Source organism: Patagioenas fasciata, chromosome 12 (genome assembly GCF_037038585.1).
Source record: "Patagioenas fasciata isolate bPatFas1 chromosome 12, bPatFas1.hap1, whole genome shotgun sequence".
Taxonomy (NCBI): domain Eukaryota; kingdom Metazoa; phylum Chordata; class Aves; order Columbiformes; family Columbidae; genus Patagioenas; species Patagioenas fasciata.
The window spans coordinates 15,194,802-15,220,567 of record NC_092531.1 but is presented as its reverse complement, the minus strand read 5'-3'; the positions used below and the strand labels follow the sequence as shown (position 1 = coordinate 15,220,567).

Below are 25,766 nucleotides of genomic sequence, written 5' to 3'. Positions count from 1 at the left end.
TATTTCTGGAGGCCCAGGGCACTTTTGGACCCATGTAGAATCAATAAAATTACCTTTCCTCTCCTTCCTAAAGCAGCAAACCAAGACCAGCCTCTCAGGGAATCTTCAGATGCCCATACTAGTTTAGCTTTCTTGCTCTTTAATTATCCCATCATCATTAATAGTTGTAACACTTAGATATGATGATAAAGAAATAAAACAGCAACACAAATAGCATCATTTTTAAAGAGTCTCAAAGTTATTTGCAGTGGTGTTATGGAATGTTTGTGGAACTTCTGGAACTCCGGATGAGATTATTAAAGAAGATTAATAAGTCACTCATTGGAACGTGTCATACTGATAAGTTGGGGTTTCATCCATTGTTTTTATGCAGGCTATTGCAGAATGCAGTATTTTTCTTTCTTGTTACAATGCTGTCTTTCCTCCCTATTTTTTGTTTTTGTACGTGTAGCCGGAAAGACTGCAGGGAACTCATTATTCAGTACAATCGGATATTTGGAGTATGGGGCTGTCCCTGGTGGAAATGGCCATTGGCAGGTACCCGATTCCTCCTCCGGACTCCAAGGAGCTTGAGTTAATGTTTGGCTGCCCAGTCGAGGGGGATTCTCCAGTCACAGAGACCTCGCCCAGGCAAAGGACACCAGGGCGGCCAGTGAGCTGTAAGTTACAACAACCCATTAAATTCTTCTCTGGTACTCTTCTCCACGAGCTTAAAGGTTTCCCTTACCCGATACTGGTCTGCATAGTGTGGCTCTGAACTTGAAAAAATACCAGGATTATGTGTGTTGGCACGTGGCTCAGTCTCAGTGTGAGGAGGTACCTGAGAATCACGGACCAGAGATGCTTTTGGTCATAAGTGAGCACCACTAAGATCCCAGTGAAGTTAATGGCTTGGGTCAGACCTGAAAACAATGTCTCCTTGTGTGAAAGTATTACCCTGTTGCTCTTCCACTTTTTTTTTTTTTGTCCCCATAAATCCACTAGATGCAGTGTAAGAATAGTGTGTATGACTTAGCTTCTTAACCCCCTCCCGCCACAGAAGGAGCGTAACACTCTGTTTTTCCACTTCTGCAATTTATTCTTAGCCTACGGACCAGACAGCAGACCCCCTATGGCCATCTTTGAACTTCTTGATTACATCGTCAATGAGGTAATCGACTCTTTGCACTTGTACTAATACAACTGTAAATTTTTAAAGCATTCCAGAATTTGAGGGTGTGTGGGGTTAGTGTTAGGATAAGCCAGGGCTTCTGATCTCTTACTGCTCCAGTGTGACAGACCTGTCTTTCTGATATTTGTGTTGGCTTGATTTTAAATTATTCCCAGGAATATTCTAGTTCAATTCTCTGCATTGTTTAAGTAGATTTATGTGTTTTCCAGCCTGCATTATGTAACCTGTTAGGACAGTTAATAGCAAACGTATAAAACTATTTTTTAAATTTATTTCGTTTTAGTCTTATGAACAGCTTAGTTTATAATACTGTATCTTTCAAATAGCTAACCTACAAGGCTAGTTAATAGAGATTCGTATTTTAGAATTGATAATCTGTTTCCATTATTTTCACAAGTGCTACTGAAACTCCTGTGACTCCACTGCCTGTGCCCTTCAAAAAAAAAAAAGCATGCTCATGTTGGCTATAATTTGTAACAGCTGGATAACATAATTGTTCCAGGTGAATAACTTACAAAAAGTGTCTGAGACATGTATTTAAAAAGCACAGTTGGTGCCTAGGGCCCTGCAAAGATGAGCATTGCTTATGCTACTGTACATGTACTGATAAATTGCTTCTGTTCCTCGTCTGCATGCACAATTCTCCTCTCACATTAAACCTGTTTTGCATATTATGTAACACTTTAATGTGACAGCACTAACTTTGAATAGAGTTAGTGTTGGATTATTTAAGATGCTGTGGTCCTGCTCCTGTAGCATCCCTGAGGGCAGTTGATTTGGATAAAAAGCTGCAGTAGTTGAGAATTTGGTGAATTATCTGCTGCCCCCTCTGCAGCACAAGCAGTTGGTGGCAGCTGCTACATCCAACAAAGTTACACCAGGGAATAACTGAATGCATACTTGGGTGACGTGTTTACAGGGTTAAGTGCTCACAGGACCTTTGGTGTAAGAATAAAAACTTAACTCTCATCCCATAGCAGATGTCATGGAGAACAAGACAATAAGATGCAGGTTTTATATGGTACCTCTTCTGTAATTATTGGAGTTATTTGAGTTCAGAACCTGAATAAACTCGTTCCCTGGGACAGAATATTTAGAACCAAAGGATTATGGAACTAGTGATGTGCAGGGCATATTCTCTTCCCCAAAGTGAAGATCAGTAGTGAGGAGAATAACTGATAATTACTGCCAGCTGTGCTGAGCCCTCGTTAATGACAACTCAAGGCTGTGATAACCACATTCAGGTGTGTGTATAGAAGAAGAAGAAAAAAAAGAAAAGAAACCAACCAACCCAGAAAAAACCACCCCACACCATAGAAACTCTGGTCTGATTTATGATTGAAACACCTAAAAACCAGCAGCTGTGAGGGCAATAACAAAAACTAGTGAGTGATAAGCTCAGCATCTTTACTTTTATGAAACATAGGACAGCACATCCTTTATCGATGTGGTTGGAAGCTGAAGTCTGCCTGGCATTTGTTTCAGAGCTCAGCTTTGGAAGGAGGCCTGGGCAGTGCTGAGGGTTCTCAGCTTTACCCAGATAGAGGACATGTGGTTGGTAGATTTTGCATAATCATATATTAGTTATGCTGAATGACTGCTTATTTTTCTATTTATTTATTTATAGCCACCTCCAAAACTGCCCAGTGGTGTTTTTGGTTCTGAATTTCAAGATTTTGTTAACAAATGGTGAGTATTTTCCCTGTGGCTAGGTTACAGAGGAACACATTTGGGATCAGCCTGGTTGTCTTGCTGTATCAATAACTTGGTAATCAGAGTCCCTACTTGTAGGCCATAGCAAATGTAATTTCAATCAGCATAATCCTGTTTCTCTGACTGTTAATGTGCCTAAAGCTCATTTTACAGACACCAGATGACAACATGTGCATCCCAAGAGAACCCCAGAGCTGAGAGATGTTCCCCTTTTAGATACAATCTCTGCTGCTGGGTGCAACTTAAATTAGTGATTAGTGCTTCCTGAGCGTTGAAGTATGTGGGGACTCCGATCACACAGACATTTATAAAGGACTACCCTCACTTTTCAGAGTAACCTTTCCAGCATTCTGCACTGACCACTCCATCTGATGCTGAAGTCTTTGCAGGCTCCAGATGCTTTTTTCTTTCCCAGTGCTTCACTAAAATAACAGCTTCATCCCAGCAGTTGTTCTCTCATGTATTTCCTTTTCCAATTGCACTTCAGTGACACCTGCACTGAACCAGTGTATTTAGTGCCAAAGGAGGCAGTTCATTCCAGTTTAGATAGTTTGTTTATTAAAAGCTGTGTAGGTATATTTATCGTTTCCAAAAGGAAGAACAGTAACACAATCAGTGTGCTTGAGCCTGGGAATACTTGAGTGAAAGAAACTTGAGAGATAAAGTGGTTCACGTTGTTGAGGTTGTTTTTTTTAAATGAGAATTTGATTTCTCCAGTTTGGTTAGAGACACTCACTCCTGCCCCCATTGAACCCAATCACACAACTCAGGATTTCATACCTAAAACCAGAGTTGTGAGACCTACAGAAGGGAATTGTTTTCAGACCCAGATCTATGTTTGGAGGCGCTTCATTACCCAGTGCTCTTATCTGGAGTGGCATCTTCTTGGGACCAAAGCAGTCGACCAACATTGATGTAACTTGATCTTTATTTTAAAAGATAATAGTGTGTAATTTGTGTAACGCTTTCTGTTTTCCTAGTTTAATTAAAAACCCTGCTGAGAGAGCTGATTTGAAGCAGCTGATGGTAAGTGGAAGTTCTTAACTTGAACTAAGAGCACTTTTCTGTGCAGGTTGGGTCCCTCAGCTGACCCAAGATGCACAGAGCACATGGCCCAGGGTGCAGTTTGTGGCCCTTGACAGAAGCAGCTCAGACAGGTTGAGGAGGGGCTGCTGGGACAGGGACTGGCAAGGAGAAGCAAGCTGGTGGTTTTTGGAGTCTGCCACTTGATAATTACAATGAGTATATGACCTAATGCTATTAAATTAATTAGCCAAAGAGCTCTCTCTTTCTCTGGTTTATTAATCATCTATATACTTTATTATCAACAAAAGAATAAAATTGCACGTACCTTATGGACCAGTTAAAAATCTTTTGTGAAACACAAATTTGCCTTTTTTTAAAATCAGTTTTACCTTGTAAAACCTGTAGAACTACTAGATAGAAACAAATCCCAAGTTGTGGGGGTTTTTTTCTGCGTGAAATGACCTTACCAATTTCAGTGGATCTTTTAACAGTCTTAAGTATAATGTTAGGACTTAAGGGTGCAAAATACCATCAGGCTCTTGCTGTTACAAAAAGCCTTTCTGTACACAGGCAGATATTTTCCAGAGTATTATCTCCAGTGGCTGAGTCACATCCTTATCACATCCCGAGGTGTAAGTGTTCCGCAGTAGGCGCTGTGTAGGCAGCATTCTTCTGGAATACTTCGAGATGTCTACATTTCATCTACCGGTTATTTCCGTAATCCTGCAGCAAAGCTCTCCTGGTCACTTCACGTGGCTTGCCAAATGTTCTAGCTACCTTGAATACTGAAGATAAAACCACATTTATGGTAGTTCGTGTTATTCAAAATCATGATTTCACGGGTTGAGCGCCGGGATAATAATATTCTTTCTCCTGTGCTCAGATTCACGCTTTCATTAAGAGATCTGAAGCAGAGGAGGTGGATTTTGCGGGGTGGCTCTGTTCGACCATCGGCCTTAACCAGCCGAGCACACCCACACACGCCGCTGGGGTCTGAGGGGAGAGCAAACCCTGTCCTGCGCATCTGGTAACAACAATGCTATTTTGGTCCTGTTTCCTCAGCTTGTACCTGTTCAAACATGTGTTTCACCCCTTAAGGAAGAATGTCTTTATAGCATGTGCCAAATGGTTTTAAATTTTGTCATAAACTAATTGGTATTGTATTGGATTACGTTTGTTAACTGACCAAAATGTAAGATGTTTAAGTTCCAGTGCTTGCTGATTTTAAGTGATTATGGATATTCTTTCTTAATGAAAACATCCCTGGGGGTGTTCCCCCCAGCTTGTTTGAACTTTCTTGAGATTCTTTGTAAACTGTTGGTACTCCAATCATGCTTACCTGATCTCCCACGCAGCGAGGGGTGGGGATGCTCCCAGACTGGATGTGCCCAACGTGCTTTTGCTGCTGCCAAACCGTATCTGAAAGTCAGGCCTAGCGGTGCCGGTCTTGCTGTTGTTTAGAGATCTCTCTTTCCAGGTGAAGAAGGCAAGAGCTCTGCATTTCTTGGAATGTACAGGGCAATATTCTAATTGTAGACTTGTTCATATTTCTATATTTATTTTTAAAACATATCATACTTGGATTTAGTGATGTATGTCTTTCTAATTGATTTTTAAAAGTTAGTTCTTGGAAGTGTCCTACAGAATCAAGACCACGATCCAGGCAGTTTGCTTTCTTTTAACCTAAAGATTCATGACAACTGTGTTAATGTCTAAAGTGTATGAAGATTCTCTATTGTTTTATTCTCTCAGATGTTTAGCAATGGATTCTCTTAATAAATATATTATCAAGTAAATTTTGAAGCTTTTTTTTTTTAAAACTCAAAAACTTAACCGAGCCATTGCTGCATTCCACACCCTTTTTTCTATATATTTTTCCACACAACCATGCAACACTCTTAGCTGCAAGAGGTACAAGTTGTGTCACACCGTCGTTTTACATACACAGGGCTCAAGTCAGTTGCCATCACAGTGCATTGTTATCCTGCTTCCCAGGTTTGTGTGCAATGTCTGAGGGAGGTGTGGTTGCAGTTCTTGTCTGTTGTGCTCACACCAGGTGCTGTAACCCCTGGGTGGCTGTGATGGGTGTTTTCCCAGGACAAACCAGCACCGTGGCACAAACTCCAGGACCAGGTGATCCAGGAATGACCTGCCTGTCTGTCATTAATAGGACTACACTGATTTCTTCAGCTTATTTTTCTTCAGAAACAGAACAGGGGGAGGTGGGTACAGCTACATGTCCTCAGCACCATGTCCTGCTCTCAGCAGCGCTGTAAGAAGTTCAGCTCCTTGAAAGGATGTTTCAGACACAGAAATAGCTGCAGTTCTTTCCCAAAAGGAATCCCACTCAGTCTGGTCATGAACTTGCACTTGGCCAACAGTATCAAGTATGAGAGAGAGAGAAGGAAGAGCCTCAAGCCACCAACAGCAGGAAATGAGTCATTGATGCATCCAGGGCCTCCCCCAGCATGTGCTCACGGAATGGGACCAGCTGTGTGACAAGGCTGTGCAGCATTTAATTACAAACCTGTCCTGAGCTTTATATCTGAATTACACACACTTAGACACAGAAAAGCTACACTAGTACTTTCTACTATTCGGTAAAATAAACATGCAGTACATGAACAGCAAGTTTTGAGAGATTTAAATCTCATTTTCCTTGTTTGCTCCACAGACAGCAAAAAGTGAACACTGCAAGCAGAGTTACGTGTATTAAGCCATCAGGAAAAGTACTTTATTGCAAAATACAATTGAACTGGTCCATTCTAATCTAAAAGCAAGCAAGGGACCCATTTGCGGAAGGCAGCAGGAAGTAGATCCATGAAAACTACTCCAGACCATGCTGGGGACAAATCAGCTTTTTCAACAGTCAAAATGACTCTGAGCTGGAGCACCCAAAGGAAGGGGAGGCTGGAGCTCCTCACTGCCCCAGCCTTCCCGCATTACTCACGCAATTATTTGAACATTTCCAGCTCAAACTTTTTGGACTTTATTTTACCAGTCAGGCTGGGGAAAGCTTTGCTAAATCTTCTGCTCTCATGTTCTAAGCTCCTTCATTAAGACATCAGGCTTCTCAAAAAAACAATTAGTCTTTAGTAAAGAGGATAAAGCTGCATTTACATTCCAAAATTCAGTTTCTATTGCTACAAACCAAATAACCAATCTCTCCTCAAACGGTGGCAGGAAGGTGTGGGAGGTTGAATTGTTTGTCCTGACCACACCCTGGACACTTTTTCAAGTTCCTTTCCTGCTCTTGAAAGCAAACTCCAGAAGAGTCTTTATTCCATTTTCTCCGATTAATGCCAGAGGCAGAGACAGCACCATTAGATACTTTTTGTGCAACGAAAAACCCTGGATATAACAATTTTCCTGGTAAGAAAGTGGCTCAGTTTGAATATGACTTTTACTGTTTGTTTTTAATCGGCTTAACAGAGTTTGGTTTTCTGTCCTTTAAAACAAGTCTTTAGATAAAATAACCAGTGCAGTGCATGGTGTCTGCACTTCAGGAGAAAGAACGGGTTGTCCATTGGTTAGAGCAGCACCAGCTCGTTACCGCACCATTAATGACATTGTGGAGGGGACTTCACATCACTTTCTGTTTTATAACAAACTTAATGAACTCCTTATCCTCCTCCTTGAAGGTCACTTGAAAGCAGAAGGTGGACTTGCATTGATCTATGAACTTAATAACGCTAATTTTAAAATATCAGTTCATTTTTACAAGTAACACAGACCAATTCTTACTGTACAATTTGTGGACAAATAAAAGGCCCCGCACTCAGGATTAGGTTCATGCTGCAGAACCGATTTTCCTGATGCAAAACTCCAGTGTCCCCGGCACATGGACAGGGAGCGTCTGTGCAACAGAGAGCACGGCACAGAGACACCGTCCCAGACACATCTTCTCTTGTTGCGTATCCTAAAATTCCCACTTTAAGCAAATGAGGTTAATAATATAACACTGGTTCAGTAACCAGTCTCCCTGGCCTGGTTTTATTTTTCAGCATCAGGAAATAAAAGTAAATGAATTATTGCTTTTAGTGTACATTAAATTAGGCTGATTTGGTTAATGACTTCTCCCAACAACATACAAAGCTACATTAGGTTTTAAATGCAGAACAGATTATGCTACATATTTCTGCAGCAAATTTTCATTCTTTTAACATTTAAGTCAAGATGTGCCAAGCTTGTGACACTTGTGTTCAAGCAGAACCTCCCCAGACTCCATGAGTCTTGCAAATGAGCTATTTCATATCCACATACAGGGCAAAATGAAAATCAGTTGGTGAATTTTATATAAATGAAGAAGAAATTCCTGAGTCTGTATTAAAACACTTCTCTGGGTTTTTTTTCCTCTCAATCAGATTCTTCCTCCTCTTCTTCTTCATGGTCTTGAAGACTCAGGTGTAATTCCGTTTGATTGATGGCAGCCTCGTTGTCCATCTGCCCCAGAGTCTGCTACAATGAAAGAGTTTATCTTGCTAATTATCAAGACCAGCAGCGATACTGAATACTTCTCAAATCACTATTAAAATTGTTTCAACTTGTTCAGGCTGACCCTATGTTTAGTGAGAAGTTCAGGTGGTGTCTGGACATCCGTCCCCCACCATCAGCTGAACCAGCTTGGCACAGTTCCAAGTATTAGACACAGTGTTTAATAAACCGCGAACTGAAACCATGCAAATATAAATCAGGTATTTCCCACCCTCCCTGAAAAGAACACTCTGCCTTCTTGGGTGGGAAAAGGCAAAATCATTGAAAACACAAACCAGATGGATTTTAGAGCTGAGCTTTTCTGTTAACGAGCAGCACAAACAAGGTCACCACGAGAACGCAGATGAAAACCACCCACAGGAAGCCTGGCAACCACTGGCACCAGCACAGCCCCCCTCTCCCTGCCCTGCGGTGACAGCCGTGACACTGGGCAGGCCATCCCATCACCAGGTGGCCCCTGGGTGTCCCTTACCTTGCGAGTCTCCTCCGCGGCGGTGGCTGAAGAGACGGTGTCGTTCCCCTCTCTGGACCTGATCATGGATTGCAGGGCCAGCTCCTCCACCTGCCAGCAGGGAACAGGGACAGCGCTGCACAGTCACTGTTCTGGGGCTGTGTAAAGGCTTACACAGGTTCTCAGGGACATGAGCCAGTACTGGGTTAATGGTTGGACTCGGTTATCTTGAACGTCTCCAGGTCTCGTCCAACCCAAAAAAATTCTATTATTATATTTAAAATTTAATTATTTTCGAATAATCAACAGCAAAGCTTTTAAAACTCGTTTCACGCTGCCCCAGCCGCGCAGACACCGCTGTTCCCGGAGCCTTTCCCGGGACGAGGCTGCAGAGCCGCGCTGAGCTCAGCGATAATTCTGCGAAGCAGCTGCCGCCAAACGACTAAAAGACACGGAGGCCGCAGGAAACAACCCAAACCCCTTCGGTTCCCGCTCGGTCGTAACTCAAGAGCATGAGAGATATTAACACAAAGGGACGTGCGTGGCGGTGCCGGCCCTGCCGCTGCCCGTGGCCGCGCTGTCCCGGGGCCGCACGGCGAAGGGACCAGCCCGGGGGTACCCGTTCCCCTCTCACCCCCTCGGCCCCGCTGACCCTGAGGCGCCGGAGCTGGTCGTGCAGCGCCGCCTTCACCCGCAGCAGCGTCTCCTCCTCCTTGCGCAGCTCCTGCAGCCGGCTCAGCATCCTCCGCGCGCGGGCCCACCGGCGGGAAACGGGCGGCGGCAGCGCCCCCTGCCGCGCGGGAGGAGCCCGCGCCCCCGCGTGACGTCACGCCGCCGCCACTGGCGTTTCCCGCCAGCGGCCGCCACCGCGTGGCCGCTTCCGGGCACGGCCCCGCGCGCCGCCGTTTCAACCCCGGAAAAGGTGAAGCGCGGCTCCCCGGTGCACTGAACAGGACAGCAAAGCTCAGCCCCGCCGGTCACTCCTCGGGGAAGAGTTCCCCCTGTAAACCCGCCCAAAAAAGCCCATCGGAACAAAATGAATCGGAAAAATGACACCATTTCTCTGTTCCAATAGAATTTAATAGTTGTCGATCCGCGGTACAGTTGTCTCAAGCAAAATGGATGAAGCAGATGAAATTTACGCTTCAGCCTTGGCCTTTGCAGCACCCTTGGCAGCCTTCTCCGCCTCAAGCTTGGCCTTGGCCTTCGCTTTCTTCTCCTCCTTCAGTTTATGCTAAAAAAGAAAAAAAATACATCATTAACCTGTAAGCTGAAGCGCTAAAGCAAGTTCTATGGGCTCCCAGCTGGGGCGCTCACTCACGTTTTGCGCATGGCGCAGAATGGTGTTGCGGCGCATGGTTTTGGCGTACGGGTTCAGCTTGATCATGATTCTCAGGTTCTTCAGTGGGTTCTTCTTCAGGACCCTGCGGCGAATCTTCTTCCTGAAAAGGACAGACACGTGTCACCAACTCTTGTCACAATTCTGCTCAATTTTCCCTGAAATTTTCAGTTGGGGAACTATAATTCCCACTATTTACACCCAAAAGCTGAAGGAATCTCAGCTCTGCCACCCCAACAGGTTCCTGATCTTGCTACAAAGCCTTACACTTGGCAATTTCGAGAGACCGCAACTCAATGTTCACTAGATAAATAATTACTTGGGAGGACGCAGCGCCTTCTGGATCTCCTGGCTTCTCATGATTCTCCCAATGTCCGTATTGGTCATCTTGTGCATCGGCAGGCTGCGAAACAAATGTTCCTCGGGTAAGTTAGATGATAAAACAGTGGCTAACTCAGTGAAAATGGGCATCTAGGATAAAGTCCCGGTGATCACTGTCCACCTCACTCCCAAGTTCTCCTCCCCAGCCCACTGTAACCCATTAGTAACTCCGCACTTACTTGTAGTCGCTCTTGAGCGTGGCGGGTTTGCGCCAGGTGCCGTACAGGTCGTCCAGCTTGCGGAACGCGCTTTCCGTCCAAATGCAGAAACGCCCAACGTGGCCCCCGGGAGCGAGTCTCAGCAGGTTCAGCTTGTTCACATCGAGAAGAGTAATTCCTGTAGAGAGACAGACAAACCCACCCCTTTGTGATTAAAATCAAGGAATGCAAGACTAAGCAATAAACAATGAGAAAGTATACAGAAACAGATGTGGGCTTAGAAGCTTCTACGCTACAAAGTTACATACACCTATGTATGAAAATGTATTTCTTTAAAAATAATACTCATCTTTTATGCATCAACCAATTTGACAGCCTTATTTTTAACACCTCTAAGTGCAGTTTAGGGTTGGTAACAGCTCTAACATTCGTCATAAACATCCTCAACATCAGCAGAACAGATTCTTAGAAAGAACCAACATTAAGTACTCCTTCAGCAAGTCAGAACTTCCACCAAATCATGTGTTTCAGAAACACGGACCAATGAAGTGGAATCTCATCACTCCAGCCAGTTTCCCAACCCAACAGTGAGCATGTCCTGAGCTGCAGTCACCTGGGATGTTCCGGAAAGCTCTGATGATGCCGTTGTCCTCATTGTAGATGATGCAGGGTCCCCTCCGCTGGATGCGGCGGCGATTCCTCATTTTGCCCTTTCCAGCCCGCATACGCTGAGAAGCATAAACCTAAAGAAAAATTAAACTTGTCATTATTCAAAATAGTCCAAATCCCACTAGTAAGACACAAAAAACAGCTTTAGTCAGAACTTCACAATCATCAGTGCTGATCGGAAACACGGACCAGTGAGAAGCTCATCATTTTAAGGGTTGGAAAAAAGCTATTAAGAATCACCAAAATAAAGACAACTAAACAGAGAGTAAAGCAGCATAGTAATAAATTTACTTTGCTTCAACTCTTTTTTTTTTACAGTTTCTTGTAGTTTTATTACCAAGCTATTTCTAGTGGCATCAAATCAGAACTGGAATTCCTCCTGTAACCCTGGCAGAGTCGGGTCACCCGGGTTCCGCTGTGAAGAACACATTTGCAGGACTCACCTTTTTGATGTCGTTCCAGGCTTTCAGCTTCTTCAGAAGGAGAACAGCTTCCTTGGTTTTCTTGTAACTCTCCACCTTGTCCTCAACAACCAGAGGAATTTCTGGAATCTCCTCGATGCGGTGGCCTAGTGAGGATTTGACAAGACACAAAGTCACCCGCTGATCTTGGCTGTACGTGTTTCTCAACGTCCTGCCTTGTATATTCAGAAATTACGCAACATCAAAACAGCGGAAATTAAATCTGTGGTCCAATATGCTGACATGGTGGTGACAGTAATGACATTGCAGGGGAGTCTTGCGGGTCTGCATCAGATGGTACCTTCTGTACGTGAGTGAATACTAAGCAAATTGTTGGCTTCCATGAATAGAAATGAAACCCAACTGCCCCATGATTCAAAATTCAATCAGTTTCCATGAACTGCATTGACAGCATTTGTGTCAGCAACACACACAAAAGCACCTCAGCATCACCAAACTTGCCACAAAATGGCAAAGTACCTTCCTGAGTTAGACAGAACCAGTGAGACAGCCTTGTGAACTCTTTCAAAGAGAATTTAGTTACCAACAAGAAACAGCTGGAGTAATCACACAGTAACTGGTACTGCTTGGGCAATAAAAACCAGCAGCAAACATTTCCAGGGAGCGAATTCCCACCTTTCGACATGACCAGCGCAGGAAGAGCTGAGGCTGCCAGGGCGGAGCAGATGGCGTAACGCTTCTGAGTCGTGTTCACCCTGCGGTGCCAGCGCCGCCACGTCTTGGTTGGGGCAAACATGCGGCCTCCGCGACACATCTGTGCACCCGCAGTTAAGAACAACCCTTCCAAAGCTTTTTTTGTTTAGTGGGACTTTATAATCCTTGCTCAGTGTTAACTGTTCGTCAACCATCTGTACCAGCACATCGACAGCAGGCAACTGTCACTGAGCACAGAGTAAGACGCAAATTACGACATCATGGCAAGACGTATGCATCACCAGATTCAGTATATCCCACCACTTTTGCACTGAAAAAAAATATTGAAAAATGAAAGCTACCTGAAGAAGATGTCATTTCACATTTAGATACTTAAATATAATTTTTCTGCTCGATGAGTTCAGCTTCACAGCCGATGCAAGTGGCAGTGATGAAAGGATACATTTCCAAAGGCACCCTGGCCAGAGCGGTGGGTTCCACCACCACGGACTCGAGGAATACGAGCAACAGCTCGCCCAGTGCCCCAAGATTCAGCACTGGTCTGATGACCTGGAACAGAAAGATTTCAATTCAGACCGAGACAACATTTCAGTTTTCATAAAGTCACCGACAGGCAGAGTTCAGAACCAGCAATCAGAACATCCACTGTCATCATGTGTTTCAGAAACACGGACCAATGAAGTGGAATCTCATCATTTCAACAAAACAAATCCTGATCAGGTAATTCAACTCTTACCATCTTAGAGATCTGCTTAGATCAGAATCAGATACGTTACCACGCTCATTTCTAAGCTCGATCTTTAATCTAGAGGCCTGAATTGGCACTGCTGCCCTAATGGATTAAAATGTTTATGTGAAAGTATCAGAAATAAACTTGAAAATGGGTGTTCCTAGCACGGATCTCTTGGGATGCAGTAGCTGTTTGCTCCTGAAGCAAGTCCAGACTCCTGTTCACACAGGTTTTGCCTGGGCAAGCACCCAAGGCCAGTCCCCTGTGGTCAGCATGGAGCAGTGATCACAAAGTGCAGCTTTTCATCCATTTTCTGTTTGAGACACTTCCAGACACTTTCTGTTCTTCTTGCAAAAAATGTAGATTCTATTTGATGATGTAGGTGCCACAATACTTCCAGTGATGCACATTTCAGGGAACACCCCAGAGTGCACCAAAACTTTCACAACACTTTGCTGTTCTTCAGAATAATAAAGTTCTATTTCATACAATTTTGGATCAGATTATGAATAATCAGAACAGATGCCCTGCCTTCTATAGAGAATCCTGCTGAGCAGTGCTTCTATCATTTCAATTCTAAATTTGTTTCAATTTTAACCCACCTATATTAAACCCAGAGGCTAACACAAGCAGTTCTGTCTGTACCTGCAAGTTCACTGACAGCATAGGGCTGCCTGTTGTTCTTGCGCAAATTGGTGTGAACGAAGTTCACGACATCGGGGCGAATGGGCGCCTTGAAGACAGCAGGCAAGGTGACATTTTTGCCTGATGCTTCCCCCTTCTCAGAGTAGACGGATATTAACGGTCGAGCGCAAGCCTGAAAAAGAAAACAAACTCTTAAGCACAAGTAAAGTAAATTGTTGGGTTTCAAATCCATCGACTATTGCTCAGAGTGAAGGGGTCTTCAGCTCAGCAGTGCCAGCACGCTGACAGCAGGCAACTGTCACTGAACACTGGATAAGACGCAAATTACTTCATCATAGCAATAATTTTCATTTGAAATAGCGCTTCACAGCACAATCCACATTCAGAAAACTACCTGAGGTTTGAAATTCAAGAGTCCCAAGTCAATTGGGCAAAACTAATTCAGAAATACATCTCTGGACTCTTTAGTAACACTTTCTAAACTGCTTCTCATCTACTATTAACAAAGACTACTTAAAACCCACCTGTGTTCATTCAGTTTACCAGAGGCTTGGCAATGTTTAGCAGTTGAAATGCTGTAACAAACTTCTCTAATACAATCTAGAGACTCACAATGACTACAGGAAAGCAAAGGTAGCATCAGAGTGCAATTTTTGTAAAGTCTGAGCAGTCCCTGGTGCCTCACAATTCATGAGGTGAAAAATCCAGCTCCGAGTAGCGCCAGCTTCCTTTTCAGAAAATGAGAAGATGTCAAATAAGGGCTTGCTGGTCTGAACAGCAGCCTTTAAAAATAATCTTTCAGCTTGATGCTGTACTTTTTGTTCAACTAAGAGCTCATGGCTATAACAAGAGGCAAAGACTCTTCCTTCTCTTTCCTAGACACAATTAATCTCAGAGGTATTAAAAATACTGCACAACTCAAAACTAACCAACTAGCAGGGCCACAAGTGCTGTCTGTGTTTTGAACGCTGGTTACTAGTGAGGCTCTGGGTTAGTGCAGAGGCTCCAGCACAAGTACAGAACAAACTGGCTCAGGCTGAAGGAATCAAGTGACAACTGAAATGGTATTAGCAAGAAAAGTCACTCATTTGCAACATGGCTTCAGACCAAGGCATCTTAAAGTCTGTTTCAGAGTAACAAAAATAAATTTAAAAAAATAGAATGGGTTTTGCACATATCGTTCTTTTAGCTTTACATGAGCTCAAATGCTTCCGTGTAGTTTTGTTTTGCTTTAGATATGCTTCAGAGAAATAGAGAAAGCTGAAAAAGCCAGGCCAGGCCATGTGGGCCCGACCTCCCCCAGTGCCCTAAGAAACGGTAAAGAAGTGACAGGGTGACTCTTCCAGCAGCCCAGGCCGAGCTCTGGGTCCCGATCTCCCCGCACCCCGCCCGCTCCCAGCGCTGCCGCTCCTCCGGGCTCCACGCGGCAGCCCCGGCGCTGACGGCTCCAAAATGGCGGCCGGCGGCCCCCACGCCTCCAGCCCTCGGGCTGCCCGCCGCACGGCTCTGCCCTCCGGGCCTGGCTCCCGCCATCCCCGATCCGCTGCCCGCCCCGGGTCACCCCCACCCCTGGCCCCTCCAGTCCCGCCACGGTCCCACCGCCCGCCCCTCACCATGGCGGCGGCGCCAGAGCCTCTCGTGCTCCCGTCCGCCTCCGCTGCAGCCCGACCGGAAAAGGAAAGACTCGTTACTCTCCCGTCGCTATAGACCATGTTCTTCCGCACCCTGCCCGCCGCCTTCTGCCACACTGGCCAGGTAGATCCCGACCCCAGCCCCGGCTCGAGCTCCTTCGCGTGCTCTGCGATCCTCGGTACCGAGCACTCTCCCCCTGGGCGGCTCCATCACTCTCGGTTGCCCCCCAAACCAGGGGACTCTTTTCCGGCGGAGGGATTCTCTGGAACGAGTCACTCCCCCTCACAGGAGATAAAGTGGCTGTAGTGCCGACGCGCGAAGCGCGCGCTTTGGTTGGGCGATGGCGGCGGCCGGGGGGCTGTGCCGGGCGGCTCTGGAGCTCTACGGGCGGCTCCGCCGGTGAGGCTGCGAACGGCGGCGTCTGCGCCGGGGGCCGCTCCGCTGAGGGAGTCGACCCGGCCGGGAGGGGTCGCGGCATGTGGGGAGGCTGTTGAGGCGCTGGGTTTACCCATGGTGTTTATGCAGTTCAGTTTAACTTCGTAAACTACAGCAACACAGATCTGCCATCGGCTAATTGTTTAATGGGGAATACAGAGGACAAAACTTAATGTACCTTAACTTTTTTTATTCTCTCAGAATATATGAAGAAAGGGGAAATGTCTCTGAGGAGCCGTACCTGTTTGAGGTAAATGCGTGTGTAAAAATACAGCTGAGAAACCCGAATGAATATGTGTTTAAAACACACAGCCGCTGGCAATGGCTGAGATGTGCCCGTGGTTGCAATAGGGTCGGAAAACAGTTTGTGAACTTAATTAATTTTGCAGCTTCTAGCATTGGTAAAATGCTAAAATCTAGTAGTTATGTATACATATATGCTGTATCAAAAAGTTGTGGGGTTTTGGTTTTTTGTGCTTTTTTTTTTTTTCCAGACTGATGTAGAGATTTGTTTGATTGATGACAGCTGCAAAAGTCCCGTTGAAAGCTTTTGGAATGGAAGCAATACGATGTATGTTCTGCAGAAAGCGGTAAGTGCATATGTTCAGTGCTAACGTTTAAAATGTAATTAAGACTTCTGAATTCTTATCAAATATTTTCACATACCTTGCATTTTTACTTACCTGTGCATTTGTCTTAAAGCAACACCATGAAGACAGTGACCCAGTTGAAGAGTCAAACCCAGGTGATATTCTTGAGGCATCTAAGCTTGTACCAAAGGAGGGTTCTGGTCCAATGGCTCTTCCCATCACAAGAGCAAGGTAAGTGTCAAAGATCTGCCTTCCCATTATGATGCGGTTTTATTTTGCAGCTTCTCTCTCTCTTCCTAATAATCAGAACCTGTGTTATTTTCAGTCCCCCAAAACTAAATTATTCATTAGTTTAGTGAAGACATTTGACTGTTTTTTATCCCTGGCCAAAAGTATTCCTAACAAAATAGCTAAAGTCAAGGTACTGGAAAAGCATTTGTGAGCTGTTCTGTGGGGTTAATAGGACTGTCTGGGTGTAGGTGAGCAAAGAAAGGTTATGAAGACTTCAGTGGTCATTTCTGCAAGGCTTCTCTTAAAAAAAAGAAAAAAATTAAGTCTGGTTGAGGTCTGTGGCTGTTATAAAAATGTCAAGACCTGGTACCACAACATGGTGACTAGTTTGTTTAACTAATCCTTTTAATATGCTGAAAATGTAAAATTCAGTTATGATTTCAGAATCTTTAGTCTAAATTAAAATATTACTTATATTCTGAGTTGTTATATCTTACCTCCTCCTTTGTGACTTTGTTGTTCTACCTGTAAGAAGAGGATTGTAATACTGTGTGCTTTTTGTAAAATAATTTTATGTCTGCTAGTGAAGTGTGGTAGATAGGAACTAAGGTTTTTGTAAGAGAGATATAGCTGTACTTGCTGGTATCTTTTTTTTTTTTTTTTCTTTCTCCTGCTATGGCTCTAGGTGGTTGAATTCCTTATATGCAATGGTACAAAATCCAAACATGACCCACTTGAAGATAAGACAACTGGTTGTGCTTCCTCCCCTCTGGATAAGGTGTGACAGTGCTGATCCCCAACACACTTACTGGCTTGGAGCTGAGCCTCTCAAAGCTGGACACAAAATCACAGGGATCAACTTGTATACAGTCACATGTAATGGTAAGGTGATAAGGATACACATAAAATTGAATGAGGAAGGTTTAAAAATGTGGGAATATTAATGTAGTGAGGGCATCTTTGTCCTTTGTGTGATGTTGGCTTGGTGCTGCTTGATATTCCTCACTTCAAAAAGCAAGAAAAAGCAAAAGAGAGAGATGTTTTTAGCCTATGCCCTGAGGGGGAAATAACTTTTTAATTTACATACTGCAGCAGTATTAGTGCAGGCCTACCTTGACTCAGGTGTGATAACTTAGCAAATTTAATTTGCTACAATTCAACTTCTTAGATGAGCACTGACTCTTACAAAACATTTATATGTTAACACCAGCTCTTATTATCAATAGGACAAATGAAAGCACGATGTCTGCTTTCTGAAGGACAACACGAGTTGTACTTGACCAAATGGAGTATTTGAGAATTAATTTCAAGTCCCAAATTTCAGTTGTGTCAAATGTGTTTTGTTTTGGTTTTTTATTTTTATTTTTATTTTTTGCTTTTTTCCTTTCCTAGGTCCTACAGCTGATAAAACCTGTTTTCCAAACCTGGAAGAGCTCAAAACAGAACATAAAATGAGACATCGTTCATCTACTGTAGGTTTTTATGATCTGTAATGCCTCCAATCTATATTTAGAAACTCTGGGTTTAGGTTTGTGGTACTGGTTTTGGGAAGCTTTATAGATTCAATTTAGAATCTCATCTTAGTATGATTCTATAGTATAACAGTCTCTTGAAGTAATATTTGAACTCCTTATATTTTAATGTATTTGTCTGATACTAGAATGATTCATGTGTGTGCAGAATGCTTTCAAAAATACATTGTGTAGGTACAAAACAATGTTGCTTTGTTCTTCATTCTTTTCTTAAAATGTGTTTATTCTAGGTAATGACGAAAGGATTTGCTCAGTATGAGCTTTTTAGAGCTCCTTCAGTAGAGGACACAATTGGAGACTCTGGAAGCCGTGTATTTGTTGATATGACATGGAAAACTGTAGATAAGATTCTGGAGACGCCCCCTCTAACTTCAACTGCCATGCTAGTAAGTCAAGAAAGAAAAACCAAACAAACTTGAACTGTTTCTGCAGCTTATGTCATGAATGGTATAAAGGAGAAAAAATAAATTTGACTCTGGACTTATGTGCTTATTATTCTTTATATAAGCAGCACAATGTGTTGATCTAGAAATCATGCTAATGTGTATTTTGCTAATGAAAATTTTAGGGCACTTGATATGTAAAGTTTGAGACTGACATAAACTTCTGAAACTTTCAGAATATTATGCTGGAGTCTGGGGACCCTGGAAGTTCTGTCTATCGGGTGTACAGAGAACTGCAGTTGCTCCTTGTAAGTATGAGTGAGAAATTCCAATTTCAGATTTTTCAGGGGATGGTGATTTTTTGGTGTGAATAATTTTTTTTTAAACTTTATCAGATATTTCAAAGATGACTTAACTTTCAGTTTATTCTAAACTTTGAGTTCAGTTTTAGGCATCTTGAATACAAAGAGGACAACTCATGAACACCGAAGCCAGGAAACTCAAGAAGTTTCCAAATCCATGGTTAGCTCTGAGCCATGTGGTTCTCGGGGAAGTAAACTACATTTGGAAATATGACATGTGCAGAACTGACTTGTGGTGTTTGGATTTTGCTGCTGCCTTTAGACTTTAGCTGAAGGTTTGAAGACGGGTGTGACTGAGTGGCCTGAGCGTTTGGAATCTGAATCGGCTGTTAAACTGGTCCAGGAATTTCTGACTGGTAATTGCTGCTTGTTACATGGGGGGAGATGGGTTTCACAGGAGCAAAAGGAAATTCCGCTTGTTAATACAATTTGTAAAATATTCAAATTTGACATGTAATTTTCTATGTTATGACCACCTGCACAGAGTGTTTAAATCGGTTGGTCTGTACATCTGCCATTTGATTTTGTGCTGACATCTTGTATAAAAGTAACAATTGTTTCTTCATGAAATAACACAATTATGTTTAAGAAGCAATTGAGAGAGTTCTGGATGTGCCTTGCAAGTTATCTGACATGCACATGAACTTCAAAATGTGTTAAGTGTCCCTTTGGTAGAAAAGAATACTGACATCTTCAAATGAAGCATTGAAAATTGCTGATTCCTTCTGAAAACTGTTGTAAAAGTGTGTCTTGTCAGAAGTTTAAGATATTAGAAAAACAATCTGAAAAGAGAATTAGGAATGCACCAAGAGATTTTTCAAATGGAACTATAAACTTTTTTTTCAGTGTGTAGGTAAAACCTGGAGAAACAGACAAACTCTGACAAATAGATGTGGAAGAAAACCAGAGACACTTGTTAGGCCGCCTGCTACCCCTTAGTGGTTCCACACAGGAACTTAACAAGTTAATGCTTAGGTAACAATGTAGTAAGGGTATCTGGGGAAAATGTGTAGTGTATAATAAAAAAAGTTAATAAAGTATCCTTTCTAACTATATGCTGTAAAAATAATTTCTGAATTGATGAATTGTCTATTAGCCATCCAGTCAGTGTATTTGTCAATTATAATGTGTCTGAGGATTTATATGTTTAGTCTGATGATAATTTTTTTCTTAAATTAGTGAAATTTGTTTTTCTCCTCTACTAGATTTAAAGAAGATGATGTTTGGATCTTGTACATCTGGAAACGGGAATGAAACAGAGGTATATGCAGTTTCCTACTAATTGCCTTGTCTTTTTTCCCTTATAACTGTAGTTATTTCAAATTTTGACTACATCTGGTATATTTTTTATGTATATATGTAAGTACATGGATATATAGAGAGATCTTTGTTTCTGTTGTGTAAAAATAGTGGAAGAAAGGCCTTACAGGCCAAGTTAGGAGTTCTGTAGCTTATCCTCTGATAGAAAGTCTACTGTCATTTTTTTTTATCTTTAGAAAACCTCCCTGTTTTTTTTTTATTGTAAATGGTCTACCAGCATCCAGGGCACTGCTAGCTATACATACAGATACTTCATCATCTGAGTCAGTGTAGCAGAGATAATATTGAGTTAGCACCTGCTGGACTGTGTTCTTGTGATTTACTAGCAATCTGGGTGAAAAGGCCCGGACCATCTTGAGCCAAATGGTTGGTTTTTACTGGACTGTCTGGTTGAGCTACAATCAGGAGTCTTTCTGATAGTAGGCTTCACTTCCTGATCCAAAGCTAGCAATTATCCAGTATGATAATTATGAAAAGAATTAATCTCACTTTTAAATAAAAATATGCTTCCAAATTACTATGCACTAGTAGTTTCTGTGTGGTAGTTTCACTGAAAAAGGGGAAAAATTAGTGATGGACCAAATTTTATCTCTGGAGTACACTTGAATTCGTAAGATCTTTGTCTTAGCCATCCTTTTTGACTTAAAAAAAAACCAAACTCTTTCAGGAAATCAAATCTGATTCTACTGCAGCGGAGAGTGCAATAAAATCAATTTTCAGTGAGCGAGGAGACCTGGATTTTGCTGAACAAGTGTGGTGCAAAATGAGAAGTAAGTGTATTGTGGTTTGTTTTTTACCCTACCTGTTTTCCTTTCATTCTTCTCTTCTATGTATCTAGCAGGCTGTAAGTGAAGTGAATATAAATTTCTCTGGGTTTTAAGGACTGATCAGCTCTTCAGAAACTTGTTATCAACAGGCTTTTTCCAAAAGAGCTAATTTGACGTATGTAAGATTAAATCCTTTCTTATAACACATAAAGGTAGACCAACAACTAGCAGGAGATCTGTTTCATTTCATTGTAAAAGGTACTAAGCAATCAGGAGTATTCATCTGCTCTAAACTGGAAAATTTTATATATAGGTTTTCTAGGTCAATCTTAAGCTGATAAGCTACACACAAACTTTGTCACTCTAGTCGTACCACTCATAGTCCTTCAGTCAAATGCTTTTTTATTTATTACTATTTTTTCTGGTTACACATTATTTTGTTAAACTGTTCCAGAGATGATAACTCCTTTCTGTTTGAGGGATGGAATGTGTAACTTCTTAATGCCTTTCATTCCTATTAGTGCAACCACTGTTGTTTAAATCAGAACTCAATAGCTAAAATGTCCTGTCATGACTGCAGCTGTGCAACATGTGGAGGTTTGTTCCTCGCTTAGGAAGTGGTTAGTTGGATAAATGGATGCTAATAGTCCACATTCTGGATAGATGCTGTGGAGTTACATTTATCAAACATGTTGAGCTGCAATGTGTGTAATGTAGCCAGAATGTGTGATGTGACAATCTGCCTCTGCCAGGTGGTGTTCTCTTAGAGTCCTGTGCAGTTCTGTGGGCTATCTTGATCATTGTTTCTGTAGAGTCACCCTTTTTAAAGTCATGATACGACAAGCTTTAACAAAAAAGTGTAATCTGTCATTTCAGCTGTTGTTCTTTGAGGGGTTTTGTTCTTGCAAATATGTGTTGACTTAACAGCTAGAGAGAGATTGATAAATAAAATATTGCATGTTTCTTTTCTTCAAGGTGTCGGTTCCTATCAGGAGGTGGTAGAGTGTTTGTCACAGATCATAAAATCCTTGGCATGTGGTGATATACAACCATGGGTATGTATTTGTACTTCACTATAAATTACATAATTTTGAGTTGTTTGAAGTAGTTCTTTAAATATAGTTTGTCACTTTACTACTCCTCATTTTTGTGGTGTTGTTTTTAATTTACTTTTTTATGTCACAATTTGCCTCTCTTTCCTTGGTGTTGTACTTCTAAAGAATGTTTATGATGCCCTGTACACAGTTACATCATAAGAAAACTTTTCTAATTTTTAGATTCATCAAGGCAGTAACAGTTTGCTTAGTAAATTGGTTCAACAGTCTTATCATGGAAAGATGGAGACAGTTTCCCTTAGTGGCATCACTCCAATTCAAATGCTTTTGGAGATTGGTTTGGATAAGATGAAGAAGGATTATGTCAGTTTTTTCACAGGTAAGCCTGATACAAATGAATTGGTTTCTAAATAACTGTAGTTTGCACAACTGTATGTTTCTTTTTCACTTTTAAAAAGCCTTTAGGCTGAACTTCAAGTAAAATAAATGCCAGATTAACATAACCGTGGACTGTGTGGTTTTCTTACCTGTTTACTGTAGATGAAAAAATAAGACCTTCCTCTTTATCTCTTTATGATCGATGTGGGTTAAAAGGAAATCAGGCAAGGGTGTTGATATGTAATAGCTGTGTTTGTACATTCTGTAATATTTTGAAAGATTTTATACTATTCCTATATATATTATATTGGAAACAAGCTGCAGTGGAAATATTTTTGTGAAGTACATTTTTTTCCTTGAAAACATTGTGCCTTTGTTTCAATATTACAGCTGTATTTTTTTCTGAATCTGTGGGAGGGATTTGTTTTCCCATTGTTGTTGCCCACTTGCTTATCCTTCACCTCTGCATTTCTTCATTTCTTTTTGCATTGTTATCCTGTCTTCATTCTTTGTTTCATTTGCTCTTTTATTTTCACTATTTGTAAACCTGTATGTCCCAGGAGGGTGCTTGTCTCAAGGTATGTGATAAGTTTCTTTGTTGTGCAGCCTTGCTGGCAACTAAGATAATGCCTCAACTGTGGCACTTTACAGTTTTTTTCTTGTTTTGAATGAGTAACCATGTCAATAAAGAGCATCACAGTTTTAGTGACTGTGCTTTTCTTTGATGGAATTTCGTGTATGATTACCTGAATGTTGCTTGTATTTAATCTTATTTTTTTCCCCTGTTCATTTTACAGGCCGCGATCTTGCAGCATTAACCGACATGGTGAGATGCTTTGTGTTTTTAAATTCTGAAAGCAGTATAAAGTAGAGCACACAGCTGATGTTGGGATTCAAGTCATATCATCCCTATAAGCTGAGAAACTGAATTGCAAATCATGAGGAGGGGACAATATACTGCAGAAATGTCATTGTGTTGCTTTCTTATATGTTATTTCCTAGGTATGTTGTACAGGTTGCTGTTGGACAGGACAGTGAACCATTGTTCATACTTTGGTAGCAGGAAACTTTGTTCTGACTCTGCTGGGCCATTCTTAAAATTTTGGGTTCTCAAAAGAAGCAGGAAAATTATTTTAGTATCTGAGGATATGTTGTGTGTCTGTAGAAACTGAGTGTCTAATTAACAGTAGAAGCTGTTTGCTATTCCAGGAGTACTTCATTTCCACATCAGTTGATCTGCAAGAACAAGTTCATCGTGTTCAAAAGCTTCACCATATGCTGGAAATAATGGTCAGCTCTACAGTCTTTCTGTGTCTTAAACATGAGAACATCTACCTTTTGACAAAGTAATTATTTCAGTTTTACTACTTGCTCTTTAAATGACGAAAACAAATAGGTTCTCTTTGACAGTTGTAAAGAAACTCTCCTAAAAAACCAAAACAAAGAAAACAACCACCAAACAAAAAAAACCTTCCTTAATGTAGATGATTGCAGAAGTGGCAGTTGGATCTTCCTGTTAAATTTTGCTTTGTGATTAAAAATGAAAACCAAAGGAAAACAAAGTCTGACTATAGTTAATTTTGCACAAGAATTTCCCCAAAGGAAGTTAGTAACTGGTTGATTCTCATTGTAGAATTTGCATGAAGTATTATAAGGAAAACCCTCTAAATGAGAAGCACGTGTTTCAGCTGCCCATCAGACCAGCACTTGTTGAGAATTTCTATCAAAAGTAAGAGAAACTTCAATCTCTGCAGCATTAAAATTCAAATGTGACTGAATACCTGATTGAATTTTGACATTTCTTTGATTATTCTCTCAGTGATCACCCAGAAATATGGAAGGTGGACATAATTAGTGGGCATGGACCAAAGGAAGTTAAAACAACATGGCGAGTTAGTACTAATCCTCCATTTGACCATATGACATCAAACAATACAGGTAAGGAATATGAAATAATTGAAGTACACCTTTCAAACTCAGTCTTTTTTACTGAGTTCAGTGGATCTGAATGTTTTCTTATGTCTTCAGGTGAGATGGTATTTATAGAATATAAAAGATTTTCACAAAGTGGTCACTTTCTGCCTTCTCACCTTTGAAGCATGACATGACTGTTAAATATTCTACACAGAATCTTATAACTTATTTCTAAAAATCTTTGCTGATGTATCTAAGAATGGATTTGAAGGCAGGTCAACCTGTTGAATGCTGGCCTCTGGTCAGAGGTGCTAAGGAGGGAAGATATATCTTGCTGCAGTCAAGGACAAGAGAAAATGCATGAGAAGAGAGAAAAATTAAGCCTATGGACTGGTATAGAAATAATTTGCCTTTTTTGGGGTGGGGTTTGGGACAGGGCAATGCTTTGGTAAAGCTTTCCTGTCGTTCTCAATTTTTGTCATAAGCACTCCTTGCATTAAAAGTGAAGGTTTGAAACTGGTTCCTGAGGCTGCTCCAGGAACTAATCTCTACAATTTCTCTTTCTAAGGATACTGTCTAATCACATCTTTTTCTTTTGTTTGTGCAGGTCTCTTTTTGAATTCCACAGTTAAGGGAAGCCATGAAGAAAGAATGTATTTTATTACACTGGCCCAGTGCAGTCAGGTGCATTTTGTGTAGCTGTCTGTTACTCTCCAGGCAGGCACTGGATGGATACAGTAAAGGGGAAAGATTAGTTTTATCTGTGTCCCAACAGTACATCTAGAAACACTCTGTGGTTTGAAGAAACAGCACATCTTAGTGAGTTATTTTCTTCAGAATGCTTGAAGTGTGACATACACAGCCGTAAATCAAAATGCATACAGGTGACTTATAAACATCATGCAATTATGAATGTACAGTATGATTACTTTGAAAATATCATAGATACATTTGTATGTTTATAAGCATTCAGTAAAGTTCTCCACTTTGGGGTTTGAAATTTTATTTTTATTTGTTAGGAATGCAATTAGACACTTTTCAAAGTGAATTATCTCAACAAAACAAGTAATTTAGTTTTATTTTCCTGGTGTCAAGACACATATCATTGAGACATATTTGGAAGACTATTTATCCAGAACATTGTGGACTTCTGGAAATAGATCAACATTGAGAACTGGTAATGAAAGTGAGCTCAGCCTGCCTGGCTCTGCTCCTGCTGCTAACAAGAACTCTGTGCGTCTCTCTGTGTCTATA

The 25,766-nt window shown here is 41.7% G+C and overlaps 4 protein-coding genes and 5 non-coding genes across 12 annotated transcripts in view; 2 read left to right on the top strand and 7 right to left on the bottom strand.

Annotated features, from left to right (window-relative positions):
• The window catches only part of MAP2K1 (mitogen-activated protein kinase kinase 1), a 35,747-nt gene extending 30,041 nt beyond the window's left edge, over positions 1-5,706 (top strand). The window contains exons 7-11 of the mRNA XM_065847422.2: positions 452-659; positions 1,086-1,150; positions 2,799-2,860; positions 3,865-3,910; positions 4,794-5,706. Of these exons, the coding sequence (XP_065703494.1) occupies positions 452-659; positions 1,086-1,150; positions 2,799-2,860; positions 3,865-3,910; positions 4,794-4,907 (495 nt within the window). The 3' untranslated portion in view covers positions 4,908-5,706. The remainder of the gene's footprint in view (positions 1-451; positions 660-1,085; positions 1,151-2,798; positions 2,861-3,864; positions 3,911-4,793) is intronic.
• A 907-nt stretch (positions 5,707-6,613) lies between these two features.
• SNAPC5 (small nuclear RNA activating complex polypeptide 5) lies at positions 6,614-9,669 on the bottom strand. Of its 2 annotated transcripts, none has more exons than XM_065847800.2 (3): positions 9,508-9,669; positions 8,877-8,966; positions 6,614-8,365 (listed from the first exon to the last, which is right to left on the bottom strand). In XM_065847800.2, the coding sequence occupies exons 1-3, from the start codon at positions 9,595-9,597 to the stop codon at positions 8,267-8,269; spliced, it is 279 nt and encodes a 92-aa protein (XP_065703872.1). In that variant the 5' UTR covers positions 9,598-9,669; the 3' UTR covers positions 6,614-8,266. The 2 variants fall into 2 exon arrangements, with proteins under 2 accessions (XP_065703872.1, XP_065703871.1); XM_065847799.2 differs by having other exon boundaries at positions 6,614-8,368; positions 9,508-9,663.
• Positions 9,670-9,913: 244 nt separating this feature from the next.
• On the bottom strand, positions 9,914-15,651 carry RPL4 (ribosomal protein L4). The gene is made up of 10 exons (XM_065847854.2): positions 15,527-15,651; positions 13,914-14,085; positions 12,981-13,087; positions 12,500-12,638; positions 11,846-11,970; positions 11,347-11,476; positions 10,755-10,911; positions 10,514-10,597; positions 10,177-10,297; positions 9,914-10,089 (listed from the first exon to the last, which is right to left on the bottom strand). Exons 1-10 carry the CDS (start codon positions 15,623-15,625, stop codon positions 9,994-9,996), a joined length of 1,230 nt encoding a protein of 409 aa, XP_065703926.1. The 5' UTR covers positions 15,626-15,651; the 3' UTR covers positions 9,914-9,993.
• On the bottom strand, positions 11,231-11,301 carry LOC136107096 (small nucleolar RNA SNORD18). The gene has a single exon (XR_010652230.1). It is a non-coding gene; the product is annotated as a small nucleolar RNA SNORD18 (small nucleolar RNA).
• Positions 11,547-11,614, bottom strand: LOC136107097 (small nucleolar RNA SNORD18). The gene has a single exon (XR_010652231.1). It is a non-coding gene; the product is annotated as a small nucleolar RNA SNORD18 (small nucleolar RNA).
• On the bottom strand, positions 12,705-12,804 carry LOC136107098 (small nucleolar RNA SNORD16). The gene has a single exon (XR_010652232.1). It is a non-coding gene; the product is annotated as a small nucleolar RNA SNORD16 (small nucleolar RNA).
• On the bottom strand, positions 13,168-13,239 carry LOC136107095 (small nucleolar RNA SNORD18). Its single transcript, XR_010652229.1, has one exon. It is a non-coding gene; the product is annotated as a small nucleolar RNA SNORD18 (small nucleolar RNA).
• Positions 14,153-14,253, bottom strand: LOC136107091 (small nucleolar RNA SNORD16). The gene has a single exon (XR_010652226.1). It is a non-coding gene; the product is annotated as a small nucleolar RNA SNORD16 (small nucleolar RNA).
• A 190-nt stretch (positions 15,652-15,841) lies between the features above and the next one.
• Positions 15,842-25,512, top strand: ZWILCH (zwilch kinetochore protein). 3 transcript variants are annotated; one of them, XM_065847617.2, is made up of 18 exons: positions 15,842-15,944; positions 16,182-16,230; positions 16,475-16,570; positions 16,683-16,801; positions 17,487-17,683; positions 18,194-18,273; positions 18,564-18,719; positions 18,953-19,024; positions 19,341-19,434; positions 20,284-20,339; positions 21,066-21,168; positions 22,141-22,220; positions 22,443-22,599; positions 23,396-23,424; positions 23,808-23,944; positions 24,232-24,327; positions 24,418-24,536; positions 25,120-25,512. In XM_065847617.2, the coding sequence occupies exons 1-18, from the start codon at positions 15,886-15,888 to the stop codon at positions 25,209-25,211; spliced, it is 1,791 nt and encodes a 596-aa protein (XP_065703689.1). In that variant the 5' UTR covers positions 15,842-15,885; the 3' UTR covers positions 25,212-25,512. The 3 variants fall into 3 exon arrangements, with proteins under 3 accessions (XP_065703689.1, XP_065703688.1, XP_065703690.1); XM_065847616.2 differs by having other exon boundaries at positions 24,418-25,512; XM_065847618.2 differs by having other exon boundaries at positions 15,864-15,944; positions 16,507-16,570; positions 24,418-25,512.
• Positions 25,513-25,766: the final 254 nt, after the last annotated feature.

Bases quoted from the DNA above. Each gene is read 5' to 3' on its own strand.
- ZWILCH (XM_065847616.2), top strand. From the start codon at position 15,886: ATGGCGGCGGCCGGGGGGCTGTGCCGGGCGGCTCTGGAGCTCTACGGG. The intron at 15,945-16,181 runs GTGAGGCTGCGA...TTATTCTCTCAG, and splicing joins CTCTACGGGCGGCTCCGCCG to AATATATGAAGAAAGGGGAA. The intron at 16,231-16,474 runs GTAAATGCGTGT...TTTTTTTTCCAG, and splicing joins AGGAGCCGTACCTGTTTGAG to ACTGATGTAGAGATTTGTTT.
- SNAPC5 (XM_065847799.2), bottom strand. From the start codon at position 9,597: ATGCTGAGCCGGCTGCAGGAGCTGCGCAAGGAGGAGGAGACGCTGCTG. The intron at 8,967-9,507 runs GTCAGCGGGGCC...CCCTGCTGGCAG, and splicing joins ACCAGCTCCGGCGCCTCAGG to GTGGAGGAGCTGGCCCTGCA. The intron at 8,369-8,876 runs GTAAGGGACACC...CTTTCATTGTAG, and splicing joins CCGCGGAGGAGACTCGCAAG to CAGACTCTGGGGCAGATGGA.
- RPL4 (XM_065847854.2), bottom strand. From the start codon at position 15,625: ATGGTCTATAGCGACGGGAGAGTAACGAGTCTTTCCTTTTCCGGTCGG. The intron at 13,088-13,913 runs GTACAGACAGAA...TTTCTGTTCCAG, and splicing joins TGCTGTCAGTGAACTTGCAG to GTCATCAGACCAGTGCTGAA. The intron at 10,912-11,346 runs GTGACTGCAGCT...GTCTCTCTACAG, and splicing joins AGCTTTCCGGAACATCCCAG to GAATTACTCTTCTCGATGTG.